The sequence below is a fragment of the Prosopis cineraria genome, unplaced genomic scaffold (genome assembly GCF_029017545.1).
Source record: "Prosopis cineraria cultivar Desert tree isolate PC_DT_omini unplaced genomic scaffold, ASM2901754v1 PC4, whole genome shotgun sequence".
NCBI classification, from domain to species: domain Eukaryota; kingdom Viridiplantae; phylum Streptophyta; class Magnoliopsida; order Fabales; family Fabaceae; genus Prosopis; species Prosopis cineraria.
The window spans coordinates 3,333,378-3,355,791 of record NW_026555335.1 but is presented as its reverse complement, the minus strand read 5'-3'; the positions used below and the strand labels follow the sequence as shown (position 1 = coordinate 3,355,791).

At 31.6% G+C, this 22,414-nt stretch overlaps 1 protein-coding gene and 1 pseudogene across 1 annotated transcript; one reads left to right on the top strand and one right to left on the bottom strand.

Moving 5' to 3' along the window:
- Positions 1 to 6,536: 6,536 nt before the first annotated feature.
- Positions 6,537 to 8,235, bottom strand: LOC129307745 (uncharacterized). The gene is made up of 8 exons (XM_054948622.1): positions 8,220 to 8,235; positions 8,061 to 8,126; positions 7,855 to 7,951; positions 7,729 to 7,766; positions 7,450 to 7,550; positions 7,175 to 7,348; positions 7,007 to 7,061; positions 6,537 to 6,901 (listed from the first exon to the last, which is right to left on the bottom strand). Exons 4-8 carry the CDS (start codon positions 7,754 to 7,756, stop codon positions 6,804 to 6,806), a joined length of 456 nt encoding a protein of 151 aa, XP_054804597.1. The 5' UTR covers positions 7,757 to 7,766; positions 7,855 to 7,951; positions 8,061 to 8,126; positions 8,220 to 8,235; the 3' UTR covers positions 6,537 to 6,803.
- Positions 8,236 to 17,044: 8,809 nt separating this feature from the next.
- LOC129307643 (sugar transport protein 13-like) lies at positions 17,045 to 18,746 on the top strand (annotated as a pseudogene).
- The last annotated feature ends 3,668 nt before the right edge of the window (positions 18,747 to 22,414 follow it).

Below are 22,414 nucleotides of genomic sequence, written 5' to 3'. Positions count from 1 at the left end.
ATTTATTTATTTTTTCGGCGGGGCACTTGTCCCCTCTATGCTATAACTAGGTATGTGATTGAAGGGAACGTTGTTTTCATACATTTAATTATTTAAATATTATTTTATATTACAACGTCAGTTTCACAATTTTAATTAACCAGTCACAGTCGCATTTTATAAAGAATTAACTAACTATTGTTTAGGAGTTTAAATGAATATCAACATATCCATAAAAAATATATTTAAAAAGCTGCACTATTCAAAAATTGATAGTGATGATGTGTACAAAGTAGACCCATTTTAATTATAGATTTTTCCCTAAGTCATTCATATTACACATTATTTATCCAAAGATGTTTACAAATAATTAGTCCAATTTTTTTATTAAGCTACGATAATTCCGTATCAGATTGGAGGGCCAAATTCTCTTGTCTTGTGAAAACAAGGTACCGTAAAAAGAAATCTCAATATAATTGTTTGCACCTAAATTATGAATTTGAAAGTCCAAGCTCAACTTAACTCAATTGGTTTTAAAATAATTAAAAAAATATTTACAAAGCCTTAGCTATTAAGTCAAGATCATCCACATTCCACCCATGATGAGTAACTATGATAGAAGAAGTGGTTCCTAAATTCAAGGACCTGGCGATCATGGGGTTTGAATATCAAGTTAGGATTGTCTATAAATAGAGAAGTCATTTCTCAACAAGCATCATCAATATCAACAAACTATTAATCTCAGACTTCGTGTCTGCTACTTTATTTTATTTTTCCTTTTATCATATAGTTTTAGTCTTTATTTTTTTATTGTGCAACCAGCATAGCCTTGCCATCTCTTTTTTTAATTAATTTATCTTTGCTTTTCTACATCTATGTTAATTTTTTCACTTCGCATTCTCACATTCGAGTGAATTGTGGTAAGGGAGCCCGAATTTTTTGCATTTGATTAGAGGTCAAGTTCTTCCATTCTTTTGAGACTCCGTGTCTTTGGCACGCCTTGCGACCCCCCTTTTTATTTTTGCCGAACAATTTTATGCATGCCTAGTGGGACATATGTGAACGAAATGCCGAGAACAGTAAAGATCAATATGTTGTTGGAAAGAATAGACTTGAGTTTTATGACTCAGAGGACGTGGCTGCACAAGCAGAATGTGAAGTACGAGCTAACGAGAAGCAAAGAGCTCTATTGCAAACTCTGAAAGATAGGCTAAGGAACATCTTTGCTATGCTGCCTAGACTGTTGCAGGAGCAAGTTCCAATTGACTCGCACCTTCAAAGAATAGATGGATTCGAAGGGTAATCTCCCAATGTGCCGTTCGACCAGAAGATCAATAATAAGGATCGCTAAAACATCCCTTAAAGGATAAATGATGAGTCTAATTCAATGGGGGGCCCATTCGATCACAAGGGCTAATGGAGCCACAAGGGCCAGAGCCAATAGGGCCAGCGTCAGAAAGGCCAGAGCCACAAGGGCTAGCATCACAAAGGCCAAAGCTATTGAGGCAAACTCCAGAGGGGCCAGAGCCACAAAGGCCAGTGCCATAAGGGTCAAAGCAATTGGGGCCAGCGCCAGAGGGGTCGGAGCCACTAGGGCCAACATTAGAGGGATTGAAGCTACAAGAGCCAACACTATAGTTGATAATTTGGGCCAAGCCTGATGGGTTAGCCTGAACCAGCCCTAAAAATTTAGACCCAAGCCCAAAAAAATAATAATTTTTTTATTATTCGGGCCTATTCGGGTAGCCCGAATAGGCTGAGAAAATTCAGGCCAAGCCCGATCAGGTTCAGGCTTGGCCCAAATACCCGAATAGAAAAAAATAAATTTTTAAAAATATATATAATATAATAAATATTAATTATTTTTAAAGTTTTATATCATTTTATTCTAAAATATTATATATCTGAGTATATTACTATATTTATTTTATAAAAATAAAAATATTTATATTTTTATTATTTTTAATTAAATAAAATATCTTAAAATAATAATTAAAATATATTTTAATATTTATTTTTATATTTTAAGATTCAATTTTTTCAAAAAAAATTTGAGTCATATACATCATTTTCTTGTCCAAAAAATTATATTTTATATTTTTTATAAAAATAAAATAATTAATTTTAAATTAAAAATAATTTTAAAAATAAAATTTGGGCATGTATGAATTTTTGGCTCTACTACTAAACAAACATAATAAATAAAATAATATTTTTAAATAATTATTTAATTATCATCCATGCCAGACTTCGTTAAAAATTAAGAATAAACTAAAGTAAATACTCTTTGTATATAGGGCTTAAACAATATAAAAGATTAAAAAAATTTAAAAAATAATGTTTTACCCATAACTAAATGATTTTGTTTTATATAATACAGTGATGGCTATTTTTCTCATATTTTTAAAAATAAAAAGTACAATTTATCTAATAGTTATTAAAAACTTTGAGTTAATCAGGGCAATGATTTTAAATTAGTGGTTTAATCGTAGTTAAATTGAGAGTAACTTGATCATAATTAAAATAATATAATTCAATTAAAATATATAAATATTTTTATATAACCATGATAAGGGCAATATTTAAACAAATAAAACATTAATTTATAAGTAAAGGAAACATTCATGAATAAATAGCACATAATACAATAAAATAATAACAGAGTTACTTAAGTAATTAACTATAAAGTTAATAAGTTATTATTTTTTTATTCCTTTCAAGTTAAAATAATATTTTATACTTAATAAAATTATTTAAAAATTAAAATTAATTTAAAAAATAAAAAAATATTTTTTAAAAAAGTTTTGGGTATTCGGGCCAGCCCGAATAAACCCAAAGACATTAGGGCCGAACATGGCTATATAGGTTTTTTAAAAAGAGTAGGATTCTTTAAGTTCGATTCGAACAAGCCTGGCCCGAATTGAACCAGACTCGAATAAGCCTGGCCTGCTCAAATTATTGGCTTTAGCCAGCACCAAAGGAGCCACAAGGGCCACAGTTAGGAAGGTGATCTTTGCAAGAGCCCTTTCTAAAGGAGCTCTCTTCCAAAGGGCTCTTTCCGCAGGGCAAAAGTTACAAGGTTAAGCCCTGCAGTAACTAAATTTTACAGAATTAATTTTAAAGTTTAAAAACTTGAAGGGTCAATTCTAAAACTAGTTCTTGAGGTCCCAAACCTTAAAAAACTTGATCCTAAGCTAGGCCACATGGTCCCTAATCCTCAACCACAAGAGTGTCCTTCAAATAAAGTACCAGATCAACCATCAATCAGAACGGGAATAAGTCAGTCCTGTAAGACATATTACTCAAGCAATAATTGAAAGTGGGGTCAATGGAAATATCCATACAAAATTGGTCTATGAAGGCTTCGGCCAATTTGTATGCAGGGGTATTGTTTGCACCCAAATTATGAATTTGAAGGCTTAGGCTCAACTCAACTCAATTGGTTTTAAAATAATTAAAAAATATTTATGAAGCTTTAGCTACTAAGTCAAGATCATCCACACTCCACCCATGATGAGTAACCATGATGGAGAAAGTGGTTCATAAATTTAAGGAAACTGACGATTATGGGGCTTGACATCAAGTTAGGATCATCTATAAATAAAGAAACTCTCTCTCAATAAGTATCATCAACATCAATAAACTATCAGTCTTAGATTTTGTGTTTGCTACTTTATTTTATTTTTTCTTTTATCATGTAGTTTTAGTTTTTATTTTTCATTGTACAGCCAGCATAACCTTGCCACCTCTTTCTTTAATTAATGTATCTTTGTTTTTCTATATCTACATTAATTTTCTTCACTTCATATTCTCACATCTAGGTGAATTGTGATAAGGGAGCTTGGGTTTCTCGTGTTTGATTAGAAGTCAAGTTCTTCCATCCTTTTGAGACCCCACATCTCTAGCACACCTCATGACCACCTTTTAGTTTTCCTAAACAATAACTAAAAAAAGTAAGTCCAATTGGTAAAAATTTCATATACAACTCATATAATGTGTGATCAAATATTACTGTTGATATGAGGATTTTATTAATGAATGATCTAATTTTAATGTTGATAAGTTCGTGTTTTACATAAATTAATATATATATATATATATATATACACATACATATATTCTTCTTTTTTATTTACTAAATTATATGTAAATTAATATAAATTTAAATAAAATACCTTACTCGATGAATTTTTAGACATTTTTCAAAAAAAAAGAAGCAAAAAGAACATATATTTTTATATATAAAGTAAAAAATGTGAAGTACTAAATTAAAGCTCAAGAAATAAGTTCAAAAAGAGTTGCCTGCTCGCGAGCAAGTGAAAAAAAAAAGTTGTCTGACATAATTGAGCATGAGGAAATCATCACTTGGACGTTCATCTGCATGCGGATATTGCATGAAGAACATACGACCATAAGTGAACATAATGCTTAACAGGGCACAACACTCGACCATGCATGGAAGGGGTCATAAAGATAGGCTCTGTGCCGTTCATCCATGCGTGGACATAGGGAAGAGCTCGACCACGCACAGACGTAAGGGAAAACACATGGTAGAAGCCGATTTACGGAATTAAACAATATTTTATAAAATTAGATGAAATTAAACAAAAATTAGATGCCAACGAGGTGCGAAAAAGTTATAACTAAAACCCTAGCAGACTTCTAAAATATGCAAGTTTAGATTTGAAACTGGAAAGGCAATTCTTGAATATCAATCAAAAGTTTGGAGGTTAGATTAAAGATTTTTTTTTGACCAAAAGTTTAGATTAAAGATTAAAAAGTCATTGTGGAGTGTCCTCAAAGAATTTTGTCTGGATTCTCTTCTTCTTCTACTCTATGTCTTTAACTCTGTGTGTTGTTTTTTAATTATTTTACATGTTTAGAGGAAATAGAGGCTAGTTTTTTTTTTTTATCTTTTGGGATTCCATGAACCTTTAATATTTTGTAGATAAATTTTTCTTTAATTATCTATTTTGATGAATGATTTAATGCTTAATAAGATTTGTTTTTGTTCTCATACTATTGGTGGCCAATTTTAGTGTATGTTTGAATCTTGGTTTTTACCTTCAACATAAGGAAATCTCAAATAAATCACGTATTAAATAACTTAGGATTGGATTTAATATAATTTAAGCTTGAGATATAAAAATACTCAAGGATAGTTTTAGGTAACCTTTTGAGGTTTACACATAATTAGATTAGGATTTGCTTGAGACATCACAATATAGTTAGATTACGGGTTTTATAATCAATGAATACATAATCTAATTTAAATCCTTGATTATAAAGTTAAATTAAAATGCAATAACAAGAAGAAATTGAATTGTAAAGTATAAAATGGGATTAAAATTTCTAGGGAGCTCTTTAATTATTGATCTTAACTCAAATTTATTTTTTGAATTTAATTTTGTTTTAAATTTTTTAAGTTATATCTAAAGTGTATTTCTAAAATTACTTTTTATAAGAGAGAAAAGTAATATGATATTACTTTTTGATTTTTTTTACATAGGAGCATTTTTAAAATTTTACATGCGTTTATTCCTTTTTTTTTTTACATTGGTATTAATAAGTTTAATAAAAAATGACTTATAAAAAAGAGTCAAGGGAATATTAGACAAATTATAGGGAGCGTTTGATTATTAGTATGAAATGTATTGAAAAAAAAAAGATAAAAATGAACTAAATTACCTTTCTTTCATAAAAAGCATGATAAAATTTATTAATATATATTACAAATGCAAGAATTATCATACTCTCTAAAAATTTTATGAATTATGATTCTAAATTCTATAAACTAAATTACTTATCATCTTCATGAATGTGCTCATCTATCCTTTTGATCATCTTATTTTTTTATTTTTTTCAATTCATTCCATTCTTTTTAATATATAACCAAACCGGACCATAGTTTTAAATGCATCACGCATTAAACTAACGAAAATGAAGCCTGGCACTAGGAGAGCAACAAGAAGTGATCTCTAGTGCATAAGGCATTGTGCAATTAGCTTGCCCCAAATCAATTAAATTATGAATTACTCCTTCCATCTTTATATATAAGAGATTTTTTAAATTTTAAAATCTATTTTTGTCTCTAAATATAAGAGATTGTAAATATATTTTTAATGAATGAACCATTATATTCTTTTTAAATAGAAAAGAGAGAAAAATAAACACTCTCAATAATTTATTAAAAAAATTATTTATATTTATAATATAATAATTAGAAGTAAAATTAAAATGTTGCTGTGCTTTTAATTAAATAATTAATTGTTATTAATTTGTGTGATTTAAGTTAAAAATATTTTATATATAAAGATGAAAGGAGTAAACAATCAAGCATTGCATAGCCAAATGGGGCCTCCAATCTCATTTTAAAATTCAGATTCCAGATAGCTGCAACACATCCTATGAGATTATATTCCATATATTTCATCTTTAATTATGAAGCAAATGAAGCTTCTAGAGTGTCTCCCTATTGGCTCATTCCCATCCAACCAACCTAAACAATTAGTTTAATTATCTCGGTCTTTGTTAAATCGAACCCAATTTGTATGTATGTTATTCACAGATACATTCGCACGATGAAAACCATATGCAAACACACCTGAATTATTACAACTTTTTTTGTTCATTCTATTTACATTTTTATTGTGAACATTAGAGCATACGCACAATATTGTTATATAATTATACACATTTTTATTCCCGTGAACATCACACCCAAGCTGTTTTTGTCGTTTCAAGCTCCAACAGCTGCGGTTGTTGCAGTGATGATAGAATTGAATTCGCCCTTAGCAGTTGCGGCTGTCCTTTGATCTTGACCGTCAGATTGGCATCCCCATATTTTTGGAAGCACCCGTGCCGGTTAGTTCACACACTCCACTGCATAATCTGCTTCTTTGCTTTTCATTCTCTTCCCAACCTTCGGAAAATAATCAACCCCTTACTATTAATTAATATTACTAGTAATAACTGTGAAGCTGCATACAGGTGGCACCATTATAGACCATATACTTTTTTTAATTACCAGAACAGTGTGGAGGCCCATTGCTTTCTCGCTGCAATGTTAACCGCGTTGTCATCTAGAAATAGCCGCATATTCCATTATTTAACCTAAATGATACATTGAAGAATCTTATAACAAATTTTTAAATTTTGTGCGTTGATTAATTAGCATGATTTATCTCATCTTTACCGTATGATGAGGATCTACTTTGGTAGCACGGAGTGTGATCTCCATGGCCTCCGGCGACGGCTTTTGGAGGACGGGGAACTCATCGAGTTGTGTCGACTTGCAGAGGTTCGGGTTCATGGTCTCGAAGCATATGATTTGCTGAAAGCACTCGCAAATCCTGAGCTGATTCAGCACCTTCATCGCGTGAAATGTATCCAAATTTGTGAATATCTGAAACATTTTCCCCCTGAGGGTTGGGGTTCAATCGCTTAGAAGAAGACGAGAACGAAACTTACATTTAAAAAATATAAGTTTTCTTTATTTGATGCTGCGAAGGAGGCTGTGCAGCTGAATGTCAGGTTTGATGGACTCGTAAGGTAACCTTCCGTGCACGAAACTAGTGGTTCAAGATTGGGAGAAAAATAACAAAATTAATTTCCCATTACATTGTTCGAGTAAAAGAATTCTTTTTTGTTTTTTGTTTTTTGTTTTTTTTTGTTTTTGGAGGAAATGAGGAATTCATCTCGGAAAAAGAATGAAGAAGTAAAAGAATGTTGAGATGGGGTAGTAATCACCTGTGGTAATCTTCGACAGTGATGTCATAGCCCAGTGCCTGGAAGAAAAGAAATAAAATTGAGTACAAGAGTGGGAGATAAATGCAAAAGGTGAGATGGATGAAGAGAGGAGATAATATTATATACTCGTAAACTAGTGAGGGTGCTTCCGTATGTTCTGAAAAGTTAGTGTGAAGGCCCGAAGCTTTGCTCCGAGGGAATCCACATTTTTCCACCAGGAAAACTGCATGCGAATTAAACGGTCACACATAATAAAATGTGTAGATTGTCAAGTAATGTATTATGCGTAATTGGTAACTAAAGTAAAGAAAGAAAGAAAGAAAGAATTAAACCTTCAATATGTTTCTTGAGAGCTTCACCAATTCCAGTAACGGTGGGATATAGAGTGTTATCCAAATCTGCTTAATTTCCAAAAATGATTAAGCAAACGATTCGTTTGTAGTGCATATATGAAAATAAAGAGATGCAGGGAAGGAGTGAGAAAGAGTTACCAAAAATGATGCAGTCGAAGGGAGAAGAAGGAGATAGAAAGGAGAGGGATGGAAGGTGAATTTAAAGGAAAGAGGGCGGTGACGTGCTGACCAGGAGTGAGGGAAGGTGCATTAACTGTAGGGGTAAAATTGGGAAGCCAAAATTTAGATTCCAAGTCACAAATGCATAACTAGCCATTATCAATTATTGGTACCCGCTGAGCTAATTAATTGGCATAATTGAATGCACCGACAATTCTCATTACCGTTTTGCCTTTCTGAAATTTTTTTGGGCCTAAATTGCCTTTCTGAATTCAGATGTGCTTATTTGATAGGATATATAGGATCTTGCCTGTTTTTTCCTTTTCTTTTTTTTAATCACTACTAGATATTACTTTAATTTTTTTTATGATATATAGTATTTTAGGTAAAAAGAAAAGATATTAAGCATGGCCAAATTGAGATATTTTTAAAATGACAAAAGCATGAATATCAAAGGTTTTGATGGTGATGGGGATTGAATGCAACAGAGATTGAAGAGTGTGGTTCAGCGTCAAGTCTCCAGTGATAAAAAAAGAGGCACCAAGCCAGACTAATGACAAGAGAGGCATCCTCAATAATGTAACTAACTTGTCTTTTATATATGTTATTGGTCAGTAGCATGCCTGATTATTTATCATTTATGTATTTACATGATAAAAAAGTAGAAAAAATTGCTGAAGAAAAACTTGACCAACAATTTATTGTCTTAAAGACATGAAATTTGTATAAGACTCAGGTCCTTGAGAGGGATAAAGAATGATAGTTAAATGACTAAAATGCCCCCACTACGTGCATTGCTACATAGAACAATTTTTACTTGGATTTGTCACTTTGCCATTGTCGTCTTCCACAGCTACGTCCACATCCCATGAACCAGGAATGAGTGGCCTCTCTTGCTTATTCTCCTCGTGGATGTTGAAGGTCATTATTGAGCTTTGCTTGTGGCGATGAGGAATTAGGTCCTTTGTCAAAATTGAAGGAATTGAGCAACTCCTTATCCCTTTCGCCAAGCAAATTTAGTAGATCCTTATGACAAAGATATTAGATCACTGCTTCAACATTCCAAGGACTCGTTTCATGTAGTAGAAGTTTCTTTTTTAGTTTTGCAATGAGTTCCCCAATGAGGATCGATGGCAATAGCTTGATTCAACATTGGGATATCGGATTGTTGGATGGATTTGTGAAAAATTCATTAGATTCACGCTTGGATTACAATTCACCAAGTTTCGAGCTGTGTGGTGATGACTTAGATTTGGGTGTGGCAATTCTTGTGGTGCCCTGTTAAATCATAAGATCTTTCGTGAAGAATTCGTTCCATGTCCCTTGGGTATGGCAATTTATCTTTTTATTTTTTTAAATCAACAATTTTTCTTGATATTGAAACCATTTTCTTAAGTAGTGTACATCATGTTTCATAAGGGAACATTTTTCTTAGAAATTACGCATTCACATTCGTATCTTAAATGATCTAGGATCTAGTCTATTTCTTCAGAGGATTCCATTCTTGCATATAAGAAAGATTGGATGAAAATACCAGATTAAACTTATGTAAATGCATTGCTTGATTATAGAGTGTAAATGTAGTGGTGTATTGACTAAATGACTAGTTTCTTCTTATATATGAGCATTATTTTGAGATTTGATGTTTACTCTTGAGAATCCAGCTCTGCAATTTACATCCATCATACCTTTTGCCTGTTGCCCTGCTTGTTATCCATTATATAGTGCATGTGTGTGACATCAGTAGCCTTTTAATTTGTTAGATGAGTTGAAATGTGTTCTAGCTTGTGTTTGACATCCTAAGTATGATAAGTTATAAATTTTTGGAGTGCCATGACTGATTTTACAGTTTCATGAAAGAAGTTGCAAAATTTGAGAGTAACTATAACCGTAGGAAATGGCTTCACATGCATGGGTGTGTTTGTGGTTTTCTACTTTTCATCATGCTGCTAAATGTTAGTGGATTGCAATAAAGTTAGTAGTACAACCTAATCTTGGCTAATGGCTAGCCCTTCAAGTTTGAATTGTCAATTTGTAGACATTGATATATTTGTTCTTCTTGATCTTGATGCATCAAATTTGAATACATGCATAAGTTTGTTTTGTGGTTTGTTGCTTCACAATTCTTAGTAGGCTACTGAATATGATCATCAATCTTTGCTTTAACACTGCCTTTTACTTTGAAGAGTTTATCTTTTAGGCCATCTACTACCCTTTTGTTATACTCATACATTTCACATTTGTGTCCTATTAAAATTAGTATAAGATCTACCAATTTTATACTTTGACATCGAATTTACCTATTAAAATGCATATGCAAATGCATCATATTCTTAGACTTCAAGATCGAATTTACCAATTTCTATGTTCACTTACATATGTTAAAAATGCCTTTACTTGCTTTCAGTTTAAATCTAGCTACAACAAAAATAATAATGAAGTTTCTTGCTGCTGCAATTTATAATAGAAAAGTAAAAAATAAATGCCCCTCAATTGTTTTGTTCAAGAAAATTGGATTGGAAAGGAGCAAGTTGAGCATCAATGAAGGAAATAATGCAAAAGTAAAAGTTCATTGTTTGTCATACTTTTTTTTTTGGGTGCTTCTTCTGAAGTAATTGCATTGCATTTAAGTTTGTGTGTTTGTGTGTGTGTGTGTTTTTTTTTCAAGGGATGTAATATCTTGTAATGTAAGAACATAGTATTATTTATTGATAAATAAATTTCTTAGTATTCAATTATGTTTTTATGGTTTAATTAAGTTGGTGTGATTAATATTTACATGTAATAATAATGATCATTGAGAATATTCATTATTGTTTTCATAATATCCATTTGTGTTTTTATAAAAAAATTAATAAATTTTCAGAATATCTTAAATCATTATCATAAAAAGTGAAGAATATCCATTTAGAATAAGAATATTGTTTTCAAAATATTCATGAACTTATCATGAAAATATTATCAAACAGAGGCTATGCTAAAATCGCAAACCTTGTTTTTCAAGATATTGTGAATGGTTTAAATGAAAAATGTGCTCTTATTTGAACATGCATAAAAAATATCATGAAAAACAATATGGTGAGTGCTTACAACATTTGCAAATTCATATGCAATGATGCTTTAGCTAAATGCAACACATTTTTTGTCATATGTAAGACTCTCCCATCATATGCAACACTCTCTTGTAGATGCAAATTTCTTGCACGATATGCAATACTTCTTCCATCATATGCAACACTCTCTCATGAATGCATATTTCTTCCATGATATGTAACACTTCTTCTGTCATATGCAACACTCTCCAACATATGTGACAATCTCCCATCATATGCAACACGTCTCTCATGTACAAATTTTTTCTTGGATATGCAATGTTTCTTCCTTCATATGCAACACTTTCTTACATATTGTAAAATCACCTAATTTGCTCCACAAATTTAACAATAATAACATATATTACCATAATAAATAGGATTTAACTACCCTAGTTACCTTACCATGATAAATAGAGCTTAACTACAGTTAGAAGAGCTAATTATAATAGAAAAGAAAAGGACCAAAATTAAAGGTCAACTATGGTTATTGGAATTAAACTTGCAAATATAAATTAACAAAAGTATATATACATGTATCCTATTACGGTAAGAAAAAAATTCTACTACAGTTGAAAAGATTAAAACTAATTAATAATTACTTGTATACTATAAAGTTTGGAACTTATCATTAATAGAGTATATTTCACAAATATTTGGGACCCTAGGTAGACACAATATCCAAGATAATTCAAGGCCAAACAGGCATAACTCAAGGTTTTAAATATGTATAGAATCATGAGATATTCATATATAATTGAAATGATTGAAAACAATATTTTAAACCAATTTTCTAAAAATCAGAGTCATCTACTACAGTCCATAATGTGTTCGCTGTGCTTGATGATATTGAGGTTATTCCCCGCGACCAACACTACAATGCACTACGACGAGCCTCCTCTATCTTGTACACTGTGGTAGGCAATTGCACAGACATGACAACATATTATGGTCAAAACATAGCACTAGGAGTAAACTTTCATACACCTTGAGTCTCTATTGGATGTCTATTCAAAGTGATCTAGTGGTCACAGAAAACTCAATCATTAAACTAACTAATAATGTTAGTTTCATTTCTAAAATATAATGTACAAAAGGTTGGACACCCATAACCAAACCACTCCTTTTTCATACTTTTAAAAACTCAGGGAGTCTAAGGCCAACTTAAAGTGCCAAGAGCCTAAACAAAAACCTAGACCAAACCTCATGGACTTAAGACTACTTGTATAATGCCACCACAACTTACATCAATCTCAAAATTATCAAAATCATAAGGGAGGTAAACTAGTTTAAATTCTCTAATATTATCTCATACATCTATTAAATAATATAGATATATACTTGCACCAGTATTTAGACCTTATTTACACATTTATAGCTCATTCAACAAAGCCTAGGACACTAAATACAACCAAAAAGACACATATACCATCAAGCGGTGCAAGTACCAAAAAAAAGATTATCCTAGTTGGCAATTTTTCATCATCAATTGCATATATAAAATCAAAAGAAAGAAGCATACTATAAATCACAAATTCCCTATACCTCAATGATTTTCCCTTATTCTTTTTTTTTTTGGAATTAGTGCTTGTAAAATATAGAATAGGAGTAAGTACAGTCACTTAGAAAACAACATAACTTTAAATCATCTACATGCAAGTCAAATTAATTAAGGCATAAATATGCATTTAAAGTTTGTTCAAGCATATAGATCAATGTCATGTCACATGATATCATCGATGCATAATCAAACACTCAAACACTCCTTATCTTATCTATATATAGCCAAATGAATTCATAGGCTGACAATTTAATAGGATCGAGTTCGTATGAATAGATGAATCCAAACTCAACAATCATGAGGAGCTACCCAGCCAAAAGGCTGTACTTACTTTCAAACCACAAATTCTCCCATTCTTAAAATCATTGGAGTGTTACAAGTCTTACCATTACCCAGCAATGGGGAGGTTAAGGGCAAGGATCTAGGCAACCTATGTTCACATATATTTCTTGGCAAGATTTAGGAAGACCCAACCCTAAAACTAAGTCACCAAGGCTACACATGATATTGGTTATATTCCACATGAAAATTAAATACTAACTTGTCTTAAGTAACCTCCTGCCTAAAATGATCATGCAACATCAATTAAATCATTACCATACATACTAATAATCCTTAGCATAATCAAGCTAGCACAAGCATGTATGTATTATCCTAATTTTTCATATCCAATCATTTAAGAATATAATAGCATTTTCAAAAGCATTTGTCTTAATTGATGCAAAAAGGCCACACTTGTAATTCATTTTTTAAAATAATAAATGAGTTTATTGAATAGAAAGCATAATATCATATTACAATACCATAACTAATCTAACATGCAATAATAAGACATAAAATTACCCAAGTTACCTCTAACATTGAGAACTTAAAGGTTACCTTTAAAAATTTGCTTCTTGAGCATGTAATGAGCTTAAACAATGTGCCACAATATTAATCTACAAGTAATAATGATCATAATCACTAATCAACTACATAATTACCATTTCCAACTCCTAAACTCATACTTTAACAACCAAATTTCCTAACAACAAATCCAAACTCACATTCAATGAGTTTATTAACTTTATTTAACTCCTATTAGCTTAAGTAACAACTTATGTGTCATCCAACAATGCAAAATCTTACTAAAAGTGGTTAGGGTTTGTCAAAACTTTAGATCTAAACTCACAACCTTCTTAATCCTCAAAACTAGGTTTGGAAATGTTAAAGAACTCCTATTAGTCCCAGTAGAACTAATGAGTTTGGACCCTTAGCCTTAGGTCCAAAATCTTGCTCTTCCAACTCTATAACCCAGCTAAAAATTATGTAGAGGGGAGAGGGAGGGATGAGGAAGACATATCTAGGTGAGAACTGATCTTAAATCACCTTCAAAGTGCCACAAAGTGATGCCCTTGGTTAGAGACTCGGCTTCTCTTGTCGCCCTCTCGCTATTTCAGTATTTCTCTATTACTTGACAATGTTTCTTTTGTCATATGCAAAACTTTTTTGTTATATGCAAAAAACTTTCATAGGTACACATTAGGTACAGACACATAGTTACTGGAGGGCCTTATGTGACATATTAACATTAAAGGAACTTGTGCTTTAGTTTACAATAAACATCACTAAAAGACTTTGTGTAACATATTGACAATAAGGACCTTGTTCTTTTTTTTACCATTAAGGGCATTTAAGTCATTTATCTACTATGGCCTTTTTGGCAATAGATGTGTTGGTTAGGTGTTTTTGAGTAATTTTTCCTAAAAACTATTGCCTTGGCCTCGAATGATATTAAACATGACCAAATCTTAGTTACAAGTTTACAACTTCATTCTCCATTTACCAAAATTTGGCATTATAGGCTCTATACACATTTGGGCCCATTCGTTCTTCTTCTTGGATCACCAAGCCCTTTAATTCACCATCAGTTCTTGGAATACAAAGGCAACATCAAGCTTGAAGAAAAGGGTGTAAGGGAAGGGCTATGCTATTACCGTGTCTCGTTGATCCACGAGAAGTCTCTCATTTTCTCGGTGCAGCTATTCCCAGTGATCCCCGGATAGGGTGCATCAACCTTGTGCTTTCCGATATTACGTAATTTTGTATTTTTGTTGTTAGTTGCATTGTGCTCGTGGTCTTTTTATTCAACAAACAAACACACAGAGACATTTTTTTTAGGACTTTTCTGTTTTTTTTTTCGTTTTTAAAGGTAAAGAAATAAAAAAAATTGTTTGGATGAACAACTTAATTTTAATTGTTTTTAAATCTGTTTTATTTTTAAAATAAAAGATAGAAACATCTTAAAACTATTTTTATTTTTTTTTTATTTTTACATTATTTAGTTACTGAAAAATATAGTTGCCTTATAGAAATCATTATTATAAGCCATTACTATTAACCTCCGGGAACTATTGCATCAAGTAACTTTTAACTTTAAAATTGTTTTAGATTAATATAATTAAATAGATTTTTTGTTTTTTTAAATAATTTTAAAGCTTTACTATAAAACAATTTTTAAATAAAAAAAATGGAACAAAAACATTCAGGCCCTTAGAATCAACTATTGTTTCAGTTCATATTAGCGATAGTCTTTGAAAGGCAAATTCCGAGAATAGAATGAATGCAGTAACAGTAGCTCATGGGAACTATTATTTTGTTTCAAGATGTTTCTATTCTATATTTTAAAAATAAAAATGAGAAAATTTTAAGAATAATTAAATTTAAAATATTTATTCAAACGAATTTTAAATTTTTTTCAAAAAAAAAACCAGAACCAAACAGTCTATTGGATCCTTGAGCACACAGCGTATGGGCCTCCTCCAAGAATAGGCTAGGTGCTGATGGGCCTTTGCGACAAGCCCAATCACGAGCTTTTCACTTTAGAATTTTTTTTTATACAAAAAAAAAAAAAGAATATGTTATTTTTTGTAATAAAAATATATTATTATTTTTTATAGAAAATTTTTAGAATATTTTAAATATAAAGATAAGGACATGTTATATTTTTTAGTTTAATGTTTGAAAAAAATGATAATTTTATGATAAGAATGTTTTTATTATATCACATTGTCATTAATCATTTAAAGAATTACCAGGTATCTAATTTATACTTTATAAAATACTGTGAATTATATATAACAGATAAAGTCATGAACACGTACGTCTCGACCATTTTCTCAGCTTTGACAACAAAACCACTGAAGAATATCATTACACACCATTTTATCTCTTTTTACATAACTCTTGATATTTTCAGGGACTCACTTGTAGGTTTCACGGAATAGTTTTCTGGACAAAAATTTCAAACTTGCTGCATGAAGCCATTACGGGAACTGATGCCTTATTTATTCTTTAGCAGTTACAACTATTCCATATATTATATTTGTGAAAGTAGATTCAAGCTTCTGATTAAACACGAGATGTTTAAATTTATAGGAGCAACTAGTTTTCTGCTGTGTCAATTTTGATTTCACCTTGTTTTATTTTTGAATCATTGTGCGCGCACGCGCGCACATATCGCAGATTCGCAATCCTTAGTTGGATAAAGACGCGAGAGTTTCTGATATATGGTTGCTTAGCTTATTTGTAATTTGCTCGGTGAGAATAAATGATATATATCCAGATGGACCAAGCTCGCAAGAGAATAAGTCAAATTCATGAAATAAAAACATGAGTTGTCGGAAGAAGAAGTGGTTTGTGCTTGCAAAGGATTGAGTTGTTGATCCAAAAATGCGGGATGACAGGGAATTAATTTGCTGCAGTGAGTCAAAGGAAAAACGTCAGCCATTGATTCCCAAAACAAGATTCCATGCATATCTCAACTAATTAAATAAATCCAAACCATAATTTATCATATTTATACACTCCTCACTTAGCTTCTCACTCCATACTCACTTCCACGTCTCACTTCGCTCTCCCCGTCGCCGTCGGCGGTTACCATCTCCCAGAACCCGCTCTCGGCTTTCTCGCATTTGTTATAACCAGTCTCTGCTGAACCACACGGGCAAACCGAAAACAACAACCTCGTACAAGCACCATCATTATTTATTACCTTCCCTTAGCTTGGCAGAAGGGGAGAGAGCGAGAGCGAGAGAAGAAAGTCTGGACAGAGCACGCATTTGATAATCAATTCCATTCTCAGTGAACACAGTTCAGCCGCAGTAAAGCAATATGGTGGCCGGGGGATTCTCAGGCGCGCCGGGGGGTGAATTTGAGGCAAAGATCACCTCATCGGTGATCATTTCATGCGTGATGGCGGCGACCGGCGGGCTCATGTTCGGTTACGACGTAGGCATATCGGGTGGTGTGACATCGATGCCGAGTTTTCTGAAAAAGTTTTTTCATGCCGTATACGAAAGAACCATCGCAGAAAAGACGGGCCAAAACAGCAACTACTGCAAATACGACAACCAATACCTCCAGCTCTTCACGTCTTCTCTCTACCTTGCGGCCTTGGTGGCCACCATGTTCGCCGGCAGCATCAACCGTAAGGTCGGCCGCAAGCTCACCATGTTTATGGGCGGCGTCATCTTCATCGTGGGAGCAGTGATCAACGCTGCCGCCATCAACATCGAAATGCTCATCGTCGGCAGGATCCTTCTTGGGATTGGAGTCGGCTTCGGCAACCAAGCCGTCCCTGTCTTCCTCTCCGAGATCGCACCCACCAGAATTCGGGGAGCCCTCAACATCCTTTTCCAGCTCAACGTCACCATTGGCATTCTCATTGCAAATCTTATCAATTGGTTCACCGCCAAGTATGCCCTGTCTATATTCATGTTACTCACACGCAGAGTGATATAATAAGCCAATCAATCACACACACGTACACATTGATAATGAAGGGGGGAATTTACGGGTGTTATGATGCAGGATCAAAGGAGGATACGGGTGGAGGATATCGTTGGGCTTGGCGGCAGTACCCGCACTGATGCTAACTCTGGGAGCGATGATGGTGGATGACACACCAAACAGTCTGATAGAGAGGGGAAAGCTGGAAAAAGGGAAGGCGGTGCTGAAAAAAATTCGCGGGGTGGAGAACGTGGATCCGGAGTACAACGAGCTGGTGGAGGCTAGCAATAAAGCTAAACAGATAAAGAACCCTGGAGCAAACTCTTGAGCGTAAGAACCGCCCATGCCGGTCATTTCCCTCTTATTGCAGGTGTTCCAACAGTTCACGGGATCAACGCCATCATGTTCTACGCACCCGTGCTGTTCAGCACCTTGGGATTCGAGAGCGACGCTTCTCTGTACTCGGCTGTCATCACGGGGTTGGTGAACGTGCTGTGTACCCTAGTGTCTGTGTCCCTGGTGGACAAGCTCGGACGTAGAGTGTTTACTTCTGGAGGCCTGCGCCCAGATGTTGCTATCTCAGGTGGCCGTGGCCATACTGCTCGGTCTGAAGGTTTCGGATCACTCCGACAAGTTATCAAGTGGGTTGGCCATACTGGTGGGGTGCTCTGTGCGCCTTCGTCGGAGCCTTCGCCTGGTCGTGGGGCCCGCTGGGGTGGCTCATTCCCAGCGAGATATTCCCTCTGGAGACCAGGTCAGCCGGGCAGAGCGTCACGGTGTTCGCTAACATGCTCTTCACTTTCATAATAGCGCAGTCCTTCTTATCCATGCTCTGCACCATGAAGTTCGCCATCTTCTTGTTCTTCTCGGCCTGGATCGTGTCATGACGCTGTTCACCATATTCTTCATCCCGGAGACTAGAACATACCCATCGAAGAGATGACTGAAAGGGTGTGGAGCCAGCACTGGTTCTGGAAGTCGTATGAGGACGGCGACTGATCCTGCACCAGTCAATAATTACCTTCCTCCGGCTTTCAGATGATAATTAATTAGTTTCTGCTAGGTGTTTTCATGCATAGAGGTTTTATTGTGATCGACTTTCGTTATGAGTTTACCCGAAATTTAAAAAAAAAAAAACAAAAGGAATCGTTTTGTCGCGTTCTTTTTCTTCGTCACATTTCGCATTTCTGCTCTCCTCTTGCGTGTTTCGCTGTTCATGGAAACCAGACTAGTTTGGTACCTTTCTTTTAGTTTGTTTATTTTGACTCACTGGATAATTTCATTTCATCATGCGAAGTCAAGATATCCAATTCAAATAATGAATGAAAAATATGGTGAATTTAAACCCTAAACCCTAAACTATAGTAATAAATAATAAATAAATGAAACATATAATAAGGTGTCGCGCGAACTTTTTTCTGTGAAGCGTAATAAACAATTTGTAAAAATAATAATATTTGTTGTTATGTCAAATCTCATCGTCTGGTTATAGACCCGTAGCGTGTCTAATTGATGTTGTTCCAGAAAATAGTTTAACGTAGAATATGTAACATACGCAATCACCTGTATGTGCATCTCTGACCCTTTAGTTTTTTGTTTTCAGCCGCTTATTTGGGAACGTGATTTGTCGTTTGAATTGCTTTTCTCATTGCTTTTGCCTTTTGGCGATTGATGTTCGAAGATGGATGGAGGGGCACCTCATATTCATTGGATGTTTGCCATCCATCGCATTCACTATTGTTAAATTATATGGCGGGATCCATTTATTAATTATCTATGTGTGTATGCATATATAACATCCAAGTGACATTATATTTATTATTATCAACATAGACCAACGACCTTTTATCAATTTATTGAATATATAAATTTTATAATGCTACCAATCTGATCTCTTTAAGCTTATTTAATCTATGTATAGTAAATTGCATCATGGCACTGTTTATCTATGGTTGAATGAACAGTGATATTTTTTTAATTTAATAGTTCATGTGAAACCCACAATAAAAATTGGAAAAATAGGTATGGGATCTACAGTAAAGATGCTTTTAGGTATGGAGACTCGTGAAAAAAATAATATGTATGAGATTTTTTTTTTTTTTTTGTAAATGTAAGAGACTTATCATTTGTTGCTTGTATTTCATTAACGTATAAAATAATTAATTAAATATAACCTATAAATTTTAAAAATAAATTATAAAATAAAATATTTTATTATTTAAGTCAATCAACTTTTTCAGTTTGCTTTTATATATGAGCAAATTTTGATCAATTTGTACAGTTTAAAAAAATAATTAATCATAATAATTATATATATAATTTAAAAATTTGAATTAAATGTATTTGTGATTACTATTTTTATTAAAAAATATAAATAGGAATTTATAAATAAAATTAAATTTTAATTTTCACATATTATAAAAATTTAACTCTACAAATTTAAAATTTAAAATGAGTTATCCGACAATTACTTTAAATAATAGATGTTTCAATCACCATTTAAATAAAAAAATATTTAAATTGTCAACAAAAACATTTGATGTGAGTTTAAAAAAAGAAACATTAGTTCTATAAATATAGTTGTTGAATGAGTAGATTTAAATCATGTAGCAAATTCAAATTCGAGATAAATCACATAGTTTTTAGTGATCCAACTATTTAAAAAAATTAAATTTTATTTTAAAATATTAAAGTTGCTACATCTCATTTTTGACATTGATATTGACAATTAATATAGTATTGACGTACATGATATATAAAATATTTATAGAAAAAAAACTAAATCACTGAATCCAACTAATTTTATATATACAATATATTTATCACCATGAACAAAATGAATATAGCATTCTAAAAAGCACCATAGCCCGTGTGAAAATCTAGTCATATATATTGTAAAGTGCATATCATAGATCGTTCATCTATAATTGGACGAACATAGTATGGTTTTTTTTCTTTTTTCTTTTCTTTTTATTTTTGTATAATAAGAGTTTACACAAACTTATAATAAGAATTGAAAAAAATGAGTGTGAAACCTATAGTAAAAAATGCTTGCAAATATAAGACTCATAAAAAAATAATATGTATGAAATCAATTTTTTTTGGGTAAGTGTAGGAGATTTATTATTTGTTACTTGTATTTTGTAATGGATAAGATAATTAATTGTATATAATATACAAATTTAAATAATAAATATAAAAGGAATATTTTATTATTTAAAATCAATCAATTTATTCCCGTTTGCTTTTATATATAAGTAAAATTTTAATCAATTTACATGGTTTAAAAATTAGTTAATCCTAGTGATAATGTCTGAAACTAAAAAGTTAGATTAAGACTTGCTTGTGATTAACCTTTTACTTTTTTTTCTAATTTAGTGATACTATCAGTAATTAAGAAAAGATGTCATAAATCCATTTTGAAAATTATTTTTTGCTTAGAAAAATAACAACAAACGATATGAAAAAATTTTTATATCTCAAAATCGATGAATATATAGTAAAATTGTGTTCATAAATTATGATGAAACTATAGTTTCTTTTGTGAGATACATCAGATTTGGATTTAATAATTAAAATAAATCTTATCACTTAATGAGTGTCACATACAGTATGATAATAATTGTTCAATTTACTGAAGGGTTGTAAGATATTTTGTCATATAAGACTATCTAAATTTTTTTATCATAAAGTAGTTGTAAATGATAAATATCAAAACATGTAATAAAAATGTAAATTGAAAACTTATAATAAAATGATTAATTATGTTCACAATTATAAACAGTCAAGTCTACTTAGAGGCTAAATTATTATGAAGTAAATTTTATCATTCCTTTTTAATATGCATTAGGTAATAAATTATAAAGTAGAATGAGTTATAATCTACATTGAGTGATAGTATTTTAACATAATTTTTGTTTATATATATTATAATTTAATTTTTAAATTTTAAATTTTAATAACAAAATGTAAGGGGAATAAATTTTGTTTATAAAATATGTCACCCATGTTTTTAATATATACAAAATGACAAGTTATATAATAAAATAAGTTGATGAAAAGGTGAACAATTATATAATAAAAAATGTGTGAAATGTAAAAATTTTTCAGAAAAACTATTTAAATTGTGCTCAAATACCTCCAATTTGAGTTAGTTAAATAACCATATAAAAAATTGTGTTATTTTCATTTTTTATATGCACAAGGATAAGAAATATTAAATAAAATAAGTGATCATTTATATTTACAAGCAATAAATTTTTAAATAGAATTTGTTGTTAGATTTTAATTTATGTAAGGTCACATATAAAAAATGTTTATATTTTTTAAAGAAAACATAACTTTGAGTCCCTGCAATAGGGACCTAAAATCTAAAAAAAATACAGAGATATAAAAGTTATATTTTTTTGCTTTTTTTATATGCACATGATGTCATACAATTTAAAAAATATATAAAAAATAAGATATATGTTCTAGAATGTTTTTTTATAATTATCTGTTTTAAAATTTTTAATTTTCAGGGATATAACAATTCATAGGTTAAAATAAATTTTTATCTATATTTGATTATCTATGGGATATAAATTTTATGATAAAAACAAATTATTGTTTATTTATATTTTTAATCACAAATATGCTAAGGAAAACAGTATGTAATTAAATTTTTATTATTATAGTTATTAATCTATAACTACGTGTACAATTTATTTTCACACTTTCAATAAACTATTATTTTTATAAAATTAAAAAAT

Bases quoted from the DNA above. Each gene is read 5' to 3' on its own strand.
- LOC129307745 (XM_054948622.1), bottom strand. From the start codon at position 7,756: ATGACATCACTGTCGAAGATTACCACAG. The intron at 7,062-7,174 runs GTAAAGATGAGA...GGCTATTTCTAG, and splicing joins AAGTAGATCCTCATCATACG to ATGACAACGCGGTTAACATT. The intron at 6,902-7,006 runs GTAATTAAAAAA...TATTTTCCGAAG, and splicing joins TGGGCCTCCACACTGTTCTG to GTTGGGAAGAGAATGAAAAG.